Source organism: Augochlora pura, chromosome 4, assembly GCF_028453695.1.
Source record: "Augochlora pura isolate Apur16 chromosome 4, APUR_v2.2.1, whole genome shotgun sequence".
NCBI lineage: Eukaryota > Metazoa > Arthropoda > Insecta > Hymenoptera > Halictidae > Augochlora > Augochlora pura.
The window spans coordinates 15,997,415-16,018,873 of NC_135775.1; the positions used below are offsets into that span (position 1 = coordinate 15,997,415).

At 32.1% G+C, this 21,459-nt stretch overlaps 1 protein-coding gene across 2 annotated transcripts; it reads left to right on the forward strand.

Moving 5' to 3' along the window:
• Positions 1-3,236: 3,236 nt before the first annotated feature.
• Positions 3,237-21,272, forward strand: Wech (tripartite motif containing 71 protein wech). 2 transcript variants are annotated; one of them, XM_078179269.1, is made up of 7 exons: positions 3,237-3,299; positions 10,720-10,895; positions 12,855-13,121; positions 13,932-14,234; positions 15,131-15,421; positions 16,350-16,922; positions 17,701-21,272. In XM_078179269.1, the coding sequence occupies exons 2-7, from the start codon at positions 10,794-10,796 to the stop codon at positions 18,280-18,282; spliced, it is 2,118 nt and encodes a 705-aa protein (XP_078035395.1). In that variant the 5' UTR covers positions 3,237-3,299; positions 10,720-10,793; the 3' UTR covers positions 18,283-21,272. The 2 variants fall into 2 exon arrangements, with proteins under 2 accessions (XP_078035395.1, XP_078035396.1); XM_078179270.1 differs by lacking the exon at positions 3,237-3,299 and adding an exon at positions 4,046-4,309.
• Positions 21,273-21,459: the final 187 nt, after the last annotated feature.

Genomic DNA, 21,459 nt, shown 5'->3' on the forward strand with positions numbered 1-21,459 from the left:
CCTCTCTAACCCTTGCATTATGATTTCTCTCAGAATTGTGTTGATTAGCACTTCAGCGTCCTTAATAATTTCCTTAATGGAACAAGAGAATTTTTGTTCGTAGAAAATTCAGATTTTGTTTCGATTTAGACGAAATGATTGGCAGTCATATTTATTAAATTGTGTGCGAAATGTTTGTCACGAGTCTGACTCGTTATAGTGCAAGGATTTAATAAAACTTTATTTTTAGTAAATAAGCGTCTTCAACATAAATTTATAACATAATTGTACGTAACAAACATTGTAACTGAACTATAACGAAGGCACGTTTTCTAAGTATATTTTTTAGCGGATAATCAGTTTCATGAGCGTACGCAAAGTAGTTTTGTGATATTTTATGCAACCAACGAGGAATTGATTTTCAACCGATGAAGTGCAAGAACAAATGTAAAAATCATTGTAAAACACAGAGTTTCACGTTTTTACACAAATTCGTGGTTATGTTTTTGCGTTCGAAGAGCGCACGCGCGGTTTGTATGGCGTCTGAGAGAAATATATGTAGGTAGCGAAATAGGGAGGAAAATCGAGAAGAATGGTTGGGACGTCGATGAACGACACCCCTGCACAGTGATCTATTTTAGTGACGTGAGTGCTTCCAAGGTCATCGCAGGAGCAAACTACCACGACGCCTCCGCCCCGACGCCTACGCATGGTGTGTGGGTGTAGCAGGGCATACTGGCCAATTCAAAAATGATGTCACGAGATTCACAAGCCTCATTATATTTGATCGAATTTTGCATTTAAACAAGAAGTACACAAATTACAGTAATCATACTTGAATAAGAAACGCGAATTTCTTGTTTTGATAGTTTTTCTGTTCATATTTTCTTAAATTTTCAAATTTTTCTTTTATTACGGTAGACTACATTGAATAATAATCTACAATAACGTTTTCAAATTTTGTTACAACTTCTCGAAAGTAGATTTTTTACCAGTAATGGTGCATGGAAAATCAGAAATCCAAGACACTGGCAATTAAATTTCAATTTGTCTCAGTTGCCAAAATTAAAGATGAATATTTAGTGCTGATACATAGTCTACGTATCGTCTTCCTTCTTTTAAAATCTGACAAAAATTGTTATAATTATTATAAAACAGAATACTGTAATAGACAATAAAAGAAAAGAAAACGTTTGTACGTTTTGTTCGATTTGTTATTAAAAGAAGATATATAATCTCATTCGATCTTCGTCTTCTTGAATTAACTTGATTATATCGTAAAAAGATTAGCAGCCCAATTATTACAAATGAAAACTGCTGTTCCTTCTATATTATCGATGAAGAAATTCTTTAGTTCTCTGTATATTTTAATTTTTCACAGCTGCGCGTGCGCATACGTATTGCAAACACGGATTATTCAACGATTCTATCCACCGATGTATCCGCCTACTTTTACGCCTACGCCTAAGTAACTCTGTAACGCCTACGCATCGTCCCACACCTTGAGCTTTGCAAAAATTTCGGAAATGTGGTGCAGTGCTTCGAATTAATCTGGAGGCTACACGTGCAGATGGAATTATGAATTTTCGGTTTCCCAGTTGTATTTTATTAAAATTGTATTTATATTTACGTTCACGTTCAGTTATGTTGTCGAAAATTTCATTGATCTTTCATGCTTCAGTTTTCAATGTAGCCATTATCGTCATGACCTGAGAATTCCTGGATCGATATGTTTTACTACGTGTACTCCGTAACTGAATGGAGGAAAATATGAATGATTAAATTTTTATTAATTGATGCGATCAAAAAATAGATTCAGGAAGATTACCCGAAAAATACAATTATTCTTCTAAGCATAATATTTTACAGTATCGTTGTATACTTTTTACATATTATACAGAAATAAATAATTTTAAACTTTTTTTGTAAAAACTGTGTAAAAACATTTTACGAATTCAAGTTGCCATAATTGTTAATACAATTGCCAAGTATCATGATGATCAGTTAAACGTTTATAGTTCAATGTTAGACAATACAATGAAATTAGTCTGGTAACAGCGTTTTATTGAATATATTATTGCGAATAACAATGAAATTAATTCGCATCTCATAATCGATATATTTTGTAGAATGTTCTTTTGTTAAGGGAGAATCCAAGAGAAAGGTGTGACAAAGCTCGAGAGAAAGGGCAAGCGGGATGCTTTCGATCGTTAAAGCACTACAGCGCCTGGACACGTGATTCTCATACCCAAGCCTCTCATTCATAAACTCGTGCCGCGTTAATTCTTCATACGTCAATTGATGTTTTTGGCACTAGCAGTTTCGTTTACACCTCGAAATCAGTCAATGACTCCGCTGACAATGAAAAAACATTTACAAGCAATATATGTTTTTACACGGTACTTGTTCACCATATGCTATTATTATATTGAATTTCTATTAATTCGGATAGCGAAAGAAGCTAGATATTCTATTACCTCTAATTATGACTAAATTGCGGATCTTTACGAAAAATACAAATTTTCTACATCCGTTCCAAGAAATAAGTACCACATGCGCATTAAAATTTTTCTTTAATAATATTGTACATAAATATTCTTCAATTATTTTAATTTGTTGACTATTTTGAATTGCTTCGATTCGTTTTTGTTACGAACGCATAAAATCCGCAATCTTATTATTACTGATCGTCTACTATTTACAAAAAAATTGCAACTTTAGAAGTCCAAAGTTAAATCCTGTTGCCAAAAATCTCTGGTACAGCCTATCTCATTTATTAAGCTATTTGTTATGGAACTATTCGATGGCGAATGGCTAAAATATAACAATCGCGGTAAGATTGTACACTTGGAAGATAAACAGATGAATCCTAATCGTGGCAACCGGTCTAAACGTTTCATTTAATTCAGAATTATACATATCGACCGGTATACCGGCATTGTGTGTGATGGATCATATCGCACCTGTTCCCCGGAAGATGTGAAACCTGATTTGGCTGATCAACCCCTACCTTGGTTGAAGGTCATCGTTGCTGGGATATAAATAAAAGTGGAGTGGCTGTATGACTGTGACAGTGTAGCTGGACTCGCATTGAGCGGTGGCTCCATTCATGATTTCGTGGCGCACGCGCTCTACCCCTTTCTCATATAGAAATTGCTCTGTGGCCAACTATGTAGGCACTGGATACGTGGGTGCATGCATACGGTCGCTCTCGAGGGTGCTGTGATCAAGCTCTCTACACCGGGGATGAAAGAAGACGACTAAAGATCATCTCTGAGAAACGCCGAACACACGAAAACATCAACGAACGCTGCACGTATGTACGTATTCGCCGCAAAAGAAATTATTCGACGTGACAGTGACACATGTTGTAACAGTGGCCGTGTTGGTGACAGATGCTTTCCAACGAGATTTTTGTTGTTATCATCGTCGCGAACATCTCCATTCTATACGCAACAATACCGTGCCGACAAGATTTTGTGCTCGATGTTCTCTATTTATTAATTTTTAGCATTTCCAGCTCGTAAACTTCGTATCGCGTATGTCCATCGAGTTGTTATTTATTAGTTACGTTTCGAAATTAACTAAACATTAAAAATATTATTTAAATTTCTCATTCCATCAGACTAACGTTATATTGTTGGTGTATCGCAAAACGCCTCGATAATAATGCAATATCGTAATTCATTGGAAAGAAAAGATCAGAAATTGCAGATTTGTATCCGACACACCGGTGGGTGCCGGAAAAATACCGGTGTAACTATCGGATCGGTGGTTGCTAAGCCGCGTGGGCGGCAAAGAAAGAAATAGTAAATTCGTAGAAAGTAGGGGTGGGATTGTTGAGAGAAATTGTTAGGAGCTCCCGGGGGAAGGGTAGCGCGGGGGTGGGAAGCATCTATCCGAATGAGGGGTAACAATGCATTCTTTCGATTGGTTGAGAGAAGCTTGCTGGCTCGACGAAAGGCTCGGTGGTAGGGAGGGGTGTAAGGCTCCTGTTTCAACGAGACACAGTGACCATACACAGTCGAGTAGTCGAGCTCAAGAATTCAGTGCGGATCGGAGAAGACCGAAGACCTGACGCGTTCGGCGACAATTCAGTTCGGCGAAGCACGTGTCTTGTACCAAGACGAGATTTTTCGCCGCAAATCCGTCTGTTTACACACGTATCTTCGATGATCGAGTAAATAATCGAAAGCTGTTTTATAAATTTATTTAAAAGTCCTTGGCGGCCAGTTTTAAAGAAGTGACATCGGTTCCGCGTTTCTGTCTCAACGAAATCATTGACGCATCGAATGTTTAACATATTCCGAAGAATCTCAACGTGACGAAGGTATTTTTTCATATTTTACTTCGTTTTGTCGCCGAATTTGATCTCTCCTTTTTTAAAATAATCCACGGATAAAGTGAAATTGTTGGATCAACAGGAATAAATGCTAATATGCATTCTTAATTTACATTAATGTATATTTGTAAACCCTATTATTTGGATTCAAAGCAGACTGCAGAAATAGAAGAATAATATAGATTTTAAAACTTGATCGTTATAGGTCAAATCTGTTCGTTTACGTTTCCGTATTTGTGTCGTAAAATGTACTTCTCGGACGACATTGAAATTCGAACGAGAGTGAAAGTACACCCTACGTTGGCGCTGTTGAACAATAGTGAAAACGAAATTGGGAAAACTTCGTTTGTTTCGCCAATTATTTTCTCAACTGGTACATTTTCGATATTTTTTAGATATCCTCGAAGGAACATTAAGTGTTGCTACGTTTATTGTCGCAAACAAAAATCCAGTGACGTTTATAAATTTGAAACGCTTTGAAAATAGAAACGCTAATGAATATATATTCGTAATTATCGCGTTTTGTACGGAAACTATGGAAAGATACTGTTCCTTAATTAAATATAATATGTGTTTTATTCATAGATAGAAAATATGCTTTCTATTCCTTTGCCCGCAAATAAAATAATAAATTCGAATTCGATAGAAACGTTGCCACAGTTCGAAACATTGTTTCTATTCTAAATGAAGTATTATGAGACTATAAGTGAATTGGGGACGTTAAAATTTCATTTTCAGTGTGATAAATTCATAGCGCTTCTTTTAGAGGCAACAGTCATATTAGTTTGTTTAAATATATTTCCTTAATTTCATTAACAGGGTTCATTTATTTTTATAGATTTACTATTTTGTTGTAATTTCGTAGAATATTTTAATGAGTGCTCGTCGACCGAATGGAATAGTGATTTGCCGCTATTGTAACTTAATATTTTCATTGTACCCAGAATTGTAAACTATATTAGATTCAGTTAATGTTCAAACTTCTTCCATTTAAAAAATTAAATGACTCACACTAAATGCTGTAACAACGATATTGCAAACTTATTTCTGTCGAATTTTCCGATTGTGTGGTCGTGCGGAACATCCGTATAACAGATGACAGATATTTCACTTTCTCTTTCCTTTGGACCCTCTGAGAGAATAGCAGATCTAACCTTGGTCGCCATGGCGATTTCAAGGATAGCACCCTCTAACTGCTGCAGACCAGCTGCTGGAAAAACGAAAAGGGAAAAGTTAGCAGGCTAACATGTAGCGTTTCCATTCTCGTAAAGCCGGGCGGTAGGTATTGAAAATGATTTTCCGTTTCCGAAGTACAATATACACCAACTTTTGCGTGTACTTCCTGTTGCCGTCTGAGTTCGTCTGCAAATTCATACTTTCCGGTTTAATGCATATTTTGCACTTGCACAAATTAGATATGTCTCTCCGTACAATTTTTCTTTCGAAGTGTATCAATAAATTAATAGTTTATTTTTTTTTGTTTAGTTTTATTTGCGTTTGATTGAAAATACCAATTTTTCAATCTCAAGTAAACGCATAATATTGTGTGTATAATCAATAATGATATCTCGAAATTATTTATTTTTCAATTAATCCTGCATTAAAAACAATGCCTTCGTAAGAACAGACTAACATTTCATTTAATAATGTAATAATTTAATTCGTTTGACAGTTTTTAACGTACAAGAACATAATATTACTAATTTGTTGGTAAAATTTTAAAATTTATGTAAAATTATTGTACTATAATATTATATTATAATATTATATTATATTAATACACATACATTTTTGTAATATTTGTGGTTTAAGGGAAAAATGTTTCACACGTTAATTTACATGCTTTTAAACGATAAATGTGTTCTGAAAAAATTTCTCATAAAATATTGTTAAATTTCGAAATAATTCATATTTTTTACTTGATTTAAATTTTGACAGTTGCTTGCAATGTTTACAAACGTGTACTGAAATATGATTTGTTGTCTTCGAACGACCTTAAACATGACGAAGGTGACAAAATTGTAAGTTAACTGCTTTAGGGTGGTATATAAATTTATTGCAATCTTAAGGGGCTTTTAAAGTGTTTTGGTTACGATAGCAGTGCCAGCTTTAAGTATTCGATACATCATGATTATTAGACTGGTAAGCTGGGGCTGGTAAACAATGATGTACGATGTCAAGCCATTCAATATATTATATTATATACAATACGTATAGTATAATATATGTATATACAGTATGCATAGATACATCACACATTAAATATACATATCCATATCTCCGTATGCAATATAATACATCGACTCACAAACTGTCTAGCAAAAGAATGTAACTGAATTTGATTATTTACTTTTACTAAAGCACGTCAAAGTTATTTCACACACGCTTGTATCTAATTTATCTTTGTAATTTTATACAATAGAAATCTTATTATTATTAAATTCTTTGCACATGTAATTACATTTTTGAACAATGTAAAATATTATCATAATAAACCACAATATTTCATAAGAGAGTTTGATTTATACGAAATTGTTACCGAAATTTCTGTAATAGAAATATGTATCAGGAATGTGAGAACTTCGTCTAGCAACGATTAATTACACTCTCGTTATAAGTTACGAAAGTTTCAAATCTATTGTTCAAATCTATCTATCGTTATAAGTTCCAAAGTTATGAAAAGTTTGTTAAATACAAACACAATTGCAAATACTTCTTTACAAGTTTCGTTTTTTTCTTTTCTTATGTACTTTATATTTTTGAAATATGTGGTCTTACATTAAGGTTGCTTTATAGTGGTTTCTTTCACTTTAAAGTTATTAATAACATTGATTACTACTATGTGTGAAAAATAAAATTAATTAGCAGTATATTGATTTGTACATCTGCTCTTACGAGGAAATTAAAATACTCGCAGTTTGATAATTATGAAGTTAGTAGCATAACGCCAAATTAATGTTTTGTAATATTTCGTTAATTTCGTTAATTAGATATAATGATAGAATTCTAGCAGATTATTAGATTAGCCTTATTTTCCTAACAGATAATAATATATTACGTTAATATGTGACATATGGTCTACTATTAAAAATTAATATTCGACTTGTTAGACTTCGCATTTAATATTTCTAATATAAGATATTAACAATAATCAAAATGAATTTGAAACATTTTATATTTTGTTTATAGTATTGTTTATGAGCATTGATAAATATACACATATTTGATTCATTTGCGAGTAGTAATGTAAATAGTCATGTATTAGTCAAATGTTTGTCTTTTATTATTCTTTTGCTACAATTTTCAAATATAATGAATTTAATAATTAGAAAGTAATGAAACTAATTAGAAATTCCATTGTGATGTATTATCAATATCAAAAGTTGGCGGTAAATACAATTGATGTTACTAAATAGAAAGGTTACGTATAATACGAAATAATTAAATTAAACTCAATAATAAAATAGTATTTTTTAAAAATACTGTACATCGATTATATTTTATTAATCACTTATTTAATAATTTACCATGTCTTATACCATACATATACTACATTAGATGAAATGGTATGTCTACTACAACTATACCCAGATTTTGAACATGTACACATATAAAAGTCACACGTCTATTTTTAAACTTAGATGCAGTTAAGTTTTACACTAATCTTTTTGTAGTTTGTATTGAATATTTTATACGATATTGAAATAACTATCCTAGTTATTAAAATTTAAATCATGACGAATACCAGACTTCGGTTCCTTTTATTTCTATTGAAGGTAATAAATACAACGAACAAACAAAGGATTCTAATAAAGTACAAGTTTTTATTTGCCAAATATTTCGTTAGTACATTGCTAAACATTATCAAATAATATTTATTCTACGTAGTACATACATGTATTATTGCAAATTATTTGCCCTCAGTAAAATATGATATTGCAGTCACACGCAAGAACTAAGAAGAGTTATTACGTCTTCCCCTATAGTTTCAGAGTATGTATATCTAAAATAAAGCATCAGGATGTAAATATTCCGATAAGATTAGGCACTTTGCCGATGATACAGGCTGTCGGAAATTTAGTTTCGGAGAAAAAGTTCCAGGCACAATAGAAAAATATAACTGGATAAAGTCAAATAAAAGATGTCTAAATGCAAAAATATAACAAGTGTTAAAATAATCTACTTTTTAAATGCATTGCTACTTACAAAGAATTAACTAAGATAAAATAAGAAAGTAAATAACAAGTAAAAACTTTGATTTGAATAATGAAATACTAATGTATTTTTACAATAAATATATTGTAACAATGCTAAAATGGAATATACATACATACGGATCTTTAGCTCAAGGATTTCTTCTTTACCTAATTGCTTCCAAAGACTTCTATGTATAATTGTACGTAATATAAATAGGTAATAAGAAATGTGATAAAATAATTTATATTAATACCAGTACTTACAGTCAAAGATTAATATTAGACGCTATAATTCCTTAAAATTGCTATATTGATAGATAGGTTAATGTAGTTTAAAATTTGTTGAAAAATATCTCAAAAATGAATGCGTTATAAGAATTGATCAACATATAATAATATTTCTTCACGTGTTCCATACGTTACCTTGCAACATTACACAATTCGTAAAAATAATAAAAGATAATGCCTAAAACATTTGAACACCATTCATATCGAAGTCATTGCATTCCAGAATATGAAATACATGCTTCTGAGTAGAGGGGAGTAAATGACTTTTACTATCTCAACAAAAAATATTTGATTGACATTCTTTCTAAGGTGCATACTATTGGTCCATAAAGTCAAGTTGTAGGTATACAGCTGGAAAATAATTAAGAAGAGAAGCTCCGAGAGCAGATAAATGGTGAATCTTGAAATGCTTCATTTGAAGTCTGTCAGAATTTTCGTAAATTTTCGATCGTGTTATCAGGGAAACATAGAAACGTACACAATTTTGTAATCCTTTTACATGTGCCGTATAAAGATTTATGACGGTCAATGAAGTAACTCTAGAGGAAGTGTACGATCGTAACGGGACTGAGACATTTTTTTTGACTTACGGATGTATGAATATGAATGAAGTTATGCCGAATTTCCTGTTATTGATTTCTGCAAGGTCCTAAGAATGAAAGCGGAACCCCATTTCTCCATCCTCGAATTGAAGGGGTATCACAGTTCTTCCCTTCTCTGAACTTATATGATGACCTTGAACCAGCTGTGTAGGGGTGTTCATCTTTGAAACTGGAACAGGGGGGGCACGCGCGTACGATTTAAACTGCTTTACCGTTGACTTCCAGGAATTACTTTTAATTAATTTGTACCACATACAGAGTGATAGCTTCTAGAATTTCTGTTTGTAATTCGAGTAATTGATGTTGTTTTAATATATAAGTGCAGTTTTAATATATTGGGATTTCTTATATAAATAAAGTATTTGGTATAAAAATATCGTTTAAATATACAGTTTGGCATATACTATTGAGTATAACTGTAGCAGACAATATGACAATGTGTCAGTAACAGTATTGCAACGTAGCATATATTTTTGGTGGACCGCCCTGTACACACACGAATGTTCGCAGCTCATGTACAGATTTACATTCATCAATGTAACAGAAGTAGTAAAATAATTAAGACACTCTCTGCACACAATGTGCATGAAAAAGATATACTGTGTATCGATAGAATATAAACGTGGTGATCAGTTACGCTACGTTTACATGTGTGATTAATATAAACGATATTATCGATCGAGACACAGTAACGTGTGTTAAGAAAGTTGCAGCTTTCTCGATGTTACAATTGTAATTAAATATATGTTCAATGTCAAACAGAATACAGTAACGTAAAGCTCAATTCTTTTTACTACAATCGACAACAATACTTGTTAACTTCGACTTGTAATGACGTTCGTCCCATAGTGAGGATTAATTAAAAATGCATACTACTTAACAAAGTTTGTTATTAATAAATGAAAACTGATCGAAATGTTTAACAATAAAAATTATTCGGAATGCTATACTTGCATAAAAAACGTATACCATGCAAACTGTTTTAATGAGATGCGTAATAATTATTTTTTACATATGAGAATTTACATTTTCTGTGATAAAAATATTAGTTATATAGGAGAGCACTGTCTACATTTAAAAGTCAAGATTTTAGCGGTTGCAAAAATAGATAGAAAATTATTATTCCGCTTTCGCAGACAGGATATTTGTTGTTCTATATACATTGTATTTGTAATTAAATGTTAAATTGTAATTTTTGATAAATATGTTAAATATTTTTAAAACTTGACAGAACTGTCTAGCAGACCTTGCACTTTTGTTTATACGAACAGTGAAATAAAATAACTCATCTAATGAATTCTTTTTGTTTCAGGTGAAAATATTACGACGTGTTGAGACATTAATACAGAATTTCTATACGGTTTTCAATTATTTATCTAACTCACGATGGATCATGGAAGGGCTTACAATTCTGGTACAAATTTTTATGGAAACTATATTCAGGACAGTCAGGAAAGAGAACAGGACATAGAATCGACTAATAATAAGGTACGTACTAAAATTTATTAAAAAATTCAATACATTATATATATTTTCATATTATGTGAATTTAAAGTCTTCATCCGATGTTGGTCCTTTGGTTATTTGGTTTTACATCGAGTTTCCGTAGAAATAAGTTAAATAATGATCACATTCACACTTCAGTAGTCGTAACGTAAAGGGGAAATATTGTAGAACATTTTTTTGAGATGGTATATGTTTAAGTAACTCTCAGTGACCGAGATCTGTTGCTTTATTAGAGTAACAAGAATCAATCTATGTAGGTTCAACACCATCTTTATTAGAATGTGATCTTGAATAAAAAAAAAATAATATTAAAAATACTTTGAAAGCAATAATCTGGAAAGATAAAAAATACGAATCATAATATTCTGAGCTTTGAACTAAACAAAGTTGTCCTGACATATTTTTTGACATCAGTAAAAATAACGAAGATAATTCAATTTAAAATAAACACCGTGCATAATAACCCATATTATGTATAGCATTTGTTATACAAAATCGTAATGAATAGCTTACGTATCATTATTGCTACCAGCCTGTTAGTATAGTCAGAAAATTATGAACGAATTTCAATTGAACCGTCGTATAATGAAAGGAATGGATACGAACAGTGGGGCCCGTATATCTATGGGCACTTGAAGAACGTTATAACTTTTTTTTTCAAATGGATTAAATGACTTGAATTTTTGTTAGATGTCAGAATAATTAGCTTATTAGACAATGACTATAATACCATTTTTTAATTTTATTATGACTTGAAATGACAAAAAAGTAAAGAACTGTAATGTTTTTCATCTTTTTTATCTTTGCCTATAATGAAAATCTAAAAAATGAAAAAAAAATAACCATTTTTGCTATCAATGTATAAAATCCGTAGTCTATTGATAATGATTTCTTTGTAACTTATAAGAGTTCCACACTCCCCCTCTATTATAAGACCACGTGCCAATAAATAGACGATTACATATGTTCAATATTCCAAATTGTGACAAGTCGATGATAACTTGTTCTGTAACTTGCATGACCCGTACCATTTTGTTATATACTTATTTGTAAAAAATGTGGTAGTGACAGGTTCGAGTAGCACATTGTTAAAAAATATAAATACAGTGTAAGTTGCGTGAGATTTTCTTATCTGCGTCCGTAACATGAACGTTTTCTTACGAACGCTACCTTATTCGAACGTTCTATTATTGTGTACATTGTAGTTTTCTTGTTAGGACATTGTATACAAACGCACGATGTTTTCGCATGGTTCTTTGGACTGAAATTATAGTCTTTTACTGAATTTACTATATCTGAGACAATCTACTACGTACAACACTGCTTCTTACGGAAGTCAGTAAAGATTTAATACTGGTTGACTCGAGAAAAAAAAACTAATTTTTTTCCATAGAAACACAAAAGACATTCGGGTACGAGTGTAAGATTTAGTGTCGACGTTCAAAATTCTATGGACGAACGTGATTTTCAACTGTCCTGAAAATTGTCTCTGGTCTCGAGACCTATAGTTGATTTATTGGTGGGTACTTTTGGCAAACACGTGCACATCTGGCATCTTGGTTCTCAGCTGAATAACGATCGACGTTTCGTAAACCATGCGATTCGTCCTTACGGGCCCGCTGTGGACCGTTCTCCCCCTCCCCACCCTCTTCCCTTGTTCGGTACCACTATGGGACACCCTCAAAATCCCTTTCTACCCCTGCAGACATCTACTTGGTTGGCAACAGACAACTTGCGACGTGATTGCCAGCATCGTTTAATCTCGATTTTCTATTTGCGAATCGTGTCACTACATTTCCTGAAAATCTTTCTATGCAAAAGTTGTCTGATGACCTTCGTTTAACTCTTGACACTTAAAAGGTTTTTTTTTATATACTATTGTTCAAATACCGTACAGTGTTATTACATATGTATATCAGCTTATTATATGATTGATTGCAGATATCGAATGTTCCATGTCCGTGGCAGTTCACCAGATCTGGTTACTCGGACGCTAGTTCACCGGTTACCGGATCTTCAGGAAGTAGCACGAATTCTCAGGGCTATGGTCAATCACCCGATGACCTGAGTGTTGATTCATTGATTAACAGTTTACTGCAAGTTGTAAATGGTGACAATTTTAATGGACTGACATCTAGACATTTCTCGCAAGCCAGGGACTGCGTAGATGCAATTGCCGACTCGTATTCTCCCCCTGTTCAATTTTCAGTAAGCATACACGAACTTATGCAATTATTATTACATAATTTATTATATTGCTTGAATATTTATTTAGAGCGTTGCGGCGAAATTCCCGGCCGAGATGCTTGATGTAGGTTCTTGCTTGTTCGTGATTCGGATGTTTGGTGCAGTTTGTTTCTTACTTTTGCAATCAGGATCGTTTTAATTTCAAATAAGATTACAAATAATCATTTGAAATAATGAGTTACTTTAAATACTTCATTACTTTCATTTTATAAATAGTATTTAACAAGTAATTTTATTTTTACTTTATCAATATGATTTTTTTAGTTTTAAATAGTTGTAAATAAAACAACATAATTTTACATGAAATGTTTGCTAGTTGATCGAATTAAAAATATAATTATAAATTATTTCTTTGACAACACAAATAGTTTAATATTCAATGGTTCGCGAAAATGTTCGAACGCTACTTAAAGCAGAATAACTTTTTTAAAAATAGTACTAACTATAAAGCACTTTAATAATACCGACTATAAGTTTTTAATTGGCTAACCATAAGTCTCAACATCGGTATGCGACATTGGCTCATATTGTTTGCAATAATAATATCTAGTTAAAATTGCTAGTGTGATATTTAATTTGATATTCGTATTCAGTCAGTTGAGACAACTCCAACGACGTTAGAACAGTTTTATGGGTATACAATAATTAACCGTGTAGAAGTGAATATTCCATTTTAAATAGCATGTGCAAAAGTAATGCATCCACTTAATAGGACTTATAAGCATTTAAGTATTTGTTCTATCGATTTATGTAAAATTTGTTTGTTTGCAGAATGCCGGAGACTTGACCCACGAAGATGAGAACAATCCGATGTTCTCTGAAATTCCAAGTCCTCCGATAATAAATATGCCGAATTTGACTTTGTTTTGCGATGTACATCGCGATGCTCAAAAATTTTACTGTCAGACGTGTAGTATACCATTTTGTAGCGAATGTGGAATTCAGCATCATCCGGGGCATATTACTGTGAATTTAATGGAGGCTGTAGATGGTGCAGGAGCACAAGCAAACGAAGTATTAAAAGAAGCAAGGCTTGGTATTTCAACTCTTACTGACGAATTAGATTCTGTACAGGTGAGCATATACGTAATTAAGAAGCATATAAGAATTTCGATATCTCTATAAAATTGATATATCTATAATATTATACGGGCTGTCCAAAAAGTGTCTAACAGTTCGGAAATGGGGAATACCTGAGGTCATTTCAAGCAACTTTCTCCTTTTATCAATGAGATTATTAACGAGAAACATTGACCATTAAAAAGCGAGACCGACTGACGCTGAGCGGCTGAGCTAACGAGCGGTTGGAGCCCAGTGCTGCTCATTGGCTCGGCCACCTTACGCCAACGGAGCTCGTCTCTCATTGGTCACTGCTTTACGTTAATAACTTGTTAACGATGCCTTGTTGAACATTTTTGTAAAGGAAAAAGTTACTTCAGATGCTCTCAGGAATCCCTCATTTCGCGATTGTGAGTGACTCTTGGGACCCCCTTTTATAGAAGGAATTTATACACGAACCTATATAATTATTTTTATATTTTAAACGCGCATGGACATACAATATATTCGTGTAATATTATTTACATCCCAAGTATATGTATACGATTTTGAGAGTTAAGGTTCACATTAAAAGACGTATATTGGCGTAAAAAATACTCAAGTTTACTTCGATATCTTAAAAAAAAATGAAATATATAAAATTGTAATAATTGCATTCGACCTACCTGTCTTTTAAATTGCTAAAATGGTAACTCGTATCTAGTCATCCTGTGTGCGTTGCTTACTGAAATAAGTAAACTGTTTATTACATTTCGAACTTTCAAAAGTAGCTGTATTGTTTTATTATTACTCACAAAGTATGATATAAAATTATCGGCAAAATATCTTCTAAAATCTGTAGATACATAATATACACGATGTTTAATTCGGAGTGAAATCTTTATTTATGCTTTAATAATGTGCCTCTACAGATAGCAGCTGAAATCTTGGAACAGAAAGCAAGACAAGCAACCACAGACTTGATGCTGTGCATAAGAAGGGTGGCTCTAGCTTTAGAAGCTAGAGAGAAAGATTTGCTAGGTAAAATTGAGAAAGCTAGGGTCCTGAAATTTTCTGCTCTAAAAGCAAGGAACGACGGACTTAGGAATGGAATATCTCGGCTAACTCGTGCTGCTAATAAACTAAGCGAAGCAATGGAGTCTAAAACGCTTGCCAGTAATCCATTAAAATTATTGCTTACTAAGGACATGGCTTCGGCAGAGGTAGTTATTAACAAATCAATAACTCTCAACTAACAAAATTAACTGTCACTAATGCATTGTGTAAGATTATTATTATTTTCGAATGAATTGCGTATGTTATAAATAATATGAAATTACCTATTAAAAACTTATACACAAGTTAACGCGGCACGTTTATTCAAACATGAAGCTTTGCTTGGTAAATGTTGGGACATGATTTAGATTCCAATTTTAAAGAGCACCTTTTGTTACTAATAACTACAATTTTTTATCGCAGTTTTCAAATTTTTGATTATCGGAAATTCTAAAGCTAATTGCTTCGATCGCTTATGTATTTATTAAACACATTGTGAATACTTGTAACATTGATATATTACATAAAGCAGAGAAATCTATCTAATATGTCCAGTTTAAATGAATATAGGCAATTATTTCTCTAAGCATTGCAAATATAAAGAGTTCGTTTTAGATAAATGTTGTATATCACCAAAAAAGATACACGTTCTGATGATAATGATTTCAGTTTTAATTTGAGAAAGACCAGTTCGAATAATATATTTATATATTATATTTGCATTATATTTGCATTTCACATAAGCCATTATCAAATTATCAAATTAATTATCAAATATTAAATTATCAATTTCATACTATTTTGTTTGATCACCAGAGAGTTATTATTACTAAACTACAGGACCTTTTATGCAAAATAGAAATTGTCTTCGAATTGCTTTTGCATAGTTCTTTTTGCATAATTTTAGTATATTGAAAACAATATAGACGATATAATATATTCTGAAATTTATTTAATTATTCTACAGGTTTGTTTTACCTATTCATTTTTTACTCGTATTGTCATACGACATTTATTTGAAATATTTCTTTGCATTTCTGATGCTTAGAGAGATATGCAGGTCATACGTTAGTTCAATATTTTTATTAATTATAGGTTTTCCAGATACGTCAGAACCGACAATGTCTTCCCTCGCAAGAAGAAAATTGGATTTCTTTCAACGCCATAGATGGAAGTATACTTAACGCTATCGCGAATTTAGGAGCTGTTGTAGTAAATAACCCGGGTCCCATAGGCGACCGTCGAGCAGTGAGAGGTCGAGGAAATTCACCGCTGCAATCATTTCCTCGACAAATAGCTTGCGTTAATCCTACTCCCTTACCCCGAGGAAGACCAGTACCCTCAAATACCTTTCCTGTTACTGTTAGAATAAATCGTGGTTCAGAAGTCTCCGTAAAGGCAGTGAAGCCATTTAAAATTCTTGGAAATGATGGCGATGTACAAGATAATCTTTGTCGACCATGGGGCATAGCGTGTGACAGAGAAGGTTACATAGTGATCGCTGACAGATCGAACAACCGCATTCAGATATACGGGCAAGACTTCGTTTTCTTAAGAAGATTTGGTAGTCATGGCACTGCACCAGGACAATTTGATCGACCGGCTGGCGTAGCGGTTGATGCACGGCGTCGTATAATTGTAGCAGATAAGGATAACCATCGTATACAGGTGATTATTGTAACTAGTGTTGTACAGTTTGATGAATTGGGCTTAGAATAAGTAGGGAACGTGAAACAAGGATCGCTCAGAGAAGAACATTTCGAACAAGAATGAGTCGCTGAAGAGCAGCCACTAAATTAGTAAAAATTTGTGTTCATTCATTCTTCGCTACGAAGTTGCAGTATTAGTTCAACATCTGGAAATGAGAAGCAAATTTAAGTTCAACGCGACTATAATATGGGAATACAGTCTAAAAGTAGCACTTCCAGCAATCTCAACTTGAATGAAAACAGAAATAGCAAACTATCGCAAATTCGAATTTAATAGTCTACAACAATGTGTCTTTCGCGTGACCTTGAATTAAAAAAATTATCTTTTTTCAACCATTCCAATTTACTGACATGCTGGATTAAAATATTAGTGCGATAGTTGTAACGATGATTTGAAAATGTAACTCGATTGAAAATATTATTGACAGTAGCACGAAAATTTAACTATTTTTACTATTTTACTTTTACTATTTTTGCTTTTCGAAAATGAACATGAACCCAATGTCATTTTTTTCATCGCAGAGATAATTTTTAAGCAATTATAAAGTAACGCGAATATCACTTATAAATATTTATACATGTTTAAACAATATTTGAAGAGAACAGGATGCCTTTGAAGTGTCAAGCGATGTTTGCTTCTTACTATATTAACTTAATGTAGTGTCGGGTCGTATTGAAAGTTTTCAAAAGACCAAGTTGAAATTTGCATAAAATAACATTTGATATTATTATTTTAGGTATTGACAATGGAAGGCCTATTCCTTCTAAGTTTCGGTGACAAGGGGTGTCGGTGTGGACAGTTTAACTATCCATGGGACGTGGCAGTAAATTCTGAATGTCAAATAGTTGTATCTGATACAAGAAATCATCGTGTCCAATTGTTCAGCCCAGAGGGTGTGTTTCTACGGAAGTACGGTTACGAGGCTGCGCCGAATATGTGGAAGTACTTCGATTCTCCGCGTGGAGTAGCGTTTAATCCAGAAGGCAATGTTGTTACAACAGATTTTAATAATCATAGGGTAGTAATTATTGATGCTGATTTTATGCATGCTAGAGTTTTCGAATGTAAATGTACAGACAATTCAAAACAGTTCCTAAGACCACAAGGTTTAGTGATCGATGACGATGGTAATGTTATAGTAGCTGACTCTAGAAACCATAGGGTACAAGTATTTGATTCAGCTGGTGTATTAAAATGGAGATTTGGCAACTTTGGAAAGGGTGAAGACGAAATGGATAGACCATCGGGCATTGCTTTGCGTCCCGATGGTAGAATTGCGCTTGTAGATTTTGGTAATAATCGCGTCCTTATTATTTAGATCGGTTTATTCATTTATAAGACTAAGATTTTATACACGTTGAATGTGCAACAGTGATGAAAAAAGAGAAAATAAAAAAAAATTACAAAACGTTGCTGTTTTCCTCGATTTTAGTAATAAGCGTGTGACGCTAAAACTCATGGAACAAGCGTTAGAGGCAATATTTTCCTACTTATTGTACATAATATAGAAATCCGTGTGGGTTCCTTTCGAAGCGTCGGGTTTTCACACTTTGAGTGCCAAGCAATAAGTACAAAATGAACTTTTTGTTCTGAAGTCATATCGTTATAAAAGATTGCCATGAAAAGAGATTATTTTCACATTATTCATATACAATTATTATATGTCTATAAATTTGTGATGAGCGCAAAAGAACGTAATAGAACTGAGAGTGATTACTTTAGTATTGTCTATCTTACAAAGTAACAGAGAATTATAATAAATGATAGGGTAACATAGTCCATGTCTTCGAATTTCGATATTGTATTCTATTTATTTTTTATCGTTAACGCAGTTATGACGTATTTTTATTATTTTATCAGATGACAATTGCGCATAGAAGGCAAAATATATTGACATTATAACGTAGTAAATTACATTCCTTATCTCAAAATGGTAAAAACATACAGTAGAACTGGAAAGTTGAAAGTAATGCAATAAAACAACGATGAGGAAATGAACAGTAGCAAATAAACTAATTCTTTTAAAATAGCAAAAATGAAGAACGCTATCCTATATGTTTTGATAGAAACATAAAATAAACGTCAATTTAATTAATGTAATATTCAAATTCAATTTATTGTCACACTTGCCAGCTATATCAAACTTCGTTTCATGTTTGCTTGCATTACTTTACATAAAAATAATATTATCGATCGAGAGTTACGTATGTTATACAAATTTTGATATTACTCATTAACGAAACGCAGAGTTTTCTTTCTTTTACGTGTACATGTACGTGGCCGGACGAAATTCAAAAGCAAAATGAACAGTATACAATACTATTGTGACCAGCGTCGTAAAATGCTAACTATTTGTATAAATTAATGATATTCCTGTCTCCTGTTAAATATACAAGGAGAATAAAATGCAATTTGATGTTAACCATAGGCATGTGTGCATGATCGTTGTATCTAAGAGTTTCTTTATGAATTCATCCATCCGAAAAGGAAAGGAAACTACTTTGGAAAATGATTGTATGTAATAAGGAGGAAAGTAACAAAACAATTCAAAAACCGGATATGAAAGATAAAAATGCAAAATAGATTACAAGAAAATTTCTCCTGTTAATAAAACGCTATCAATTTAAAGAAAATTAATATAATATTTTGACATATCACGATTTAAAAATGCATTTTCCATTTGCATTATGGCAATTTAGAGTAATTTATAAATTTGCATAACATATTTTTGTATCTATAATACAAATGATATTTTTTACACTTATTACCATAACTCACTCTTTTAAATTTTATTCTGCATGTTGCCGACTAATATCAATAGTATCATCCTTGTTATTACAATTATTGTTTACATCAAGTAAATGATTTAATTTGATGACATTTGCTGTGAGCAAGAATGAGTTTTTTTTGTAATTGATAAGATTTAATTTTGATGTTAAACTGACTATGAAATATTAGTTACATTTGCACGATATAAGACTGAACTAAGACTGATTTAATACAATAACAGATTTTGTTTCTCATTTATTTGTACACAGTAATTAAAAAGTTAAAAAATTTGTTTGACTTTCTATATCTTCAAGTTACGTTCAAACCAATGAAGAATAATTAAAGAGCTTTATTTAGTACTAAAGGTATTTAATAATTTTTAGTACTGGTTTCTTAGTTTTTTTAGTACTAGCTAAAGGTATTTAATTATTCTTTAGTTACGTAAAGATAATAGGAATACGAATAATTTTATTGGCCTACTTTAAGAAGAACATACGATTGTATTAGTCGACTTATAATTATTTTTGAATAAATAACATCTGTTAACAAAGCAATTACACGAATGTAATGTTGTACACTTCGATAGTCAATCAATAAGAGTATTATATTTGTCTCTTCTTTTAATCTCACATTTAAACAACCACAAATCATATCATTGTAATGTGCAGAAATATCTTCTGAAGTATAGATATATCATTTTAAAACCATACACTTGACGTTTAAAGTACTAATTTGTGTACATAAAGATTTGTTGCTAATAGTAATTGAAATTCTAACTACTGAAAATGTTTCTACACAGAAGAATGTAACACTGATTTTTTTCATATTACATATGATAATAACCTTGACCATAGCATAAAATAATTTTCCAAAGAAAGCTATGGGCTTATCAAATATGTTTTCTTTGCTACGCTGTGTTAACACACAAAAGTTAAGTATAAAATTCACACATCCAGCTCAAATATTATTATGAAAAATAGTGATATTCAAGGTGTCTTCAGATAAGTGGAATTAATATGTAATTCAATATAGACATAATATCTGATAGTGGTACAAATTACATTTCTCCTAGTATTTACAATATAACAAGCTATCAGATTTCACAAAAAGGATAATACTGAACAGTTTCCTCTTATTTCCTCTTTTATTTTAATATTCAATTGCTTTTGTGTATTGTACTTTCTAAAGACACCATGCATATATTTTAATAGGCCAGTCATCAGGTGCATATAAATATTTCCGGCAAATATGTGGCACAAAAATTAATAGCTTAATATAAGATGAGAGCAGGGAATAGATATCAAGCACTGCACGTCCATTTTCAGGAAAATTCATACACAAATTTAATATTGTGTAAAATATTAAATTAGTACAAAATTCTGTTGTGGATTCTGATATGTACAACAGAACTGGATACTGTAATGAATTCAATATTATCCACGTGTGTATAAAATCTATGGAAATATAGCTGATACATATGTGTACTGTATAAAAGTAAAGTACAACAAGACTTACATCCAAGAGATATAGTAAAATACATTGTACTCGGCAAATGAAATATTCTTCTGATAAAAATAAATTGATTCTTGGTATTTTGCGGCTTTGTCTTTATTAACCTTTTAATGAACAAAAATTGTTGCACTGTCGTGTTGAAAATGGAACGTACTGTACATGTTATAAACGTAATGTATACATTTTTTTTTACTGTACATGTTATAAACGTAAT

Coding starts and splice junctions, on each gene's coding strand:
- Wech (XM_078179269.1), top strand. CDS start 10,794: ATGGATCATGGAAGGGCTTACAATTCTGGTACAAATTTTTATGGAAAC. Junction 10,896..12,854: donor TAGAATCGACTAATAATAAG/GTACGTACTAAA, acceptor GATTGATTGCAG/ATATCGAATGTTCCATGTCC. Junction 14,235..15,130: donor ACGAATTAGATTCTGTACAG/GTGAGCATATAC, acceptor GTGCCTCTACAG/ATAGCAGCTGAAATCTTGGA.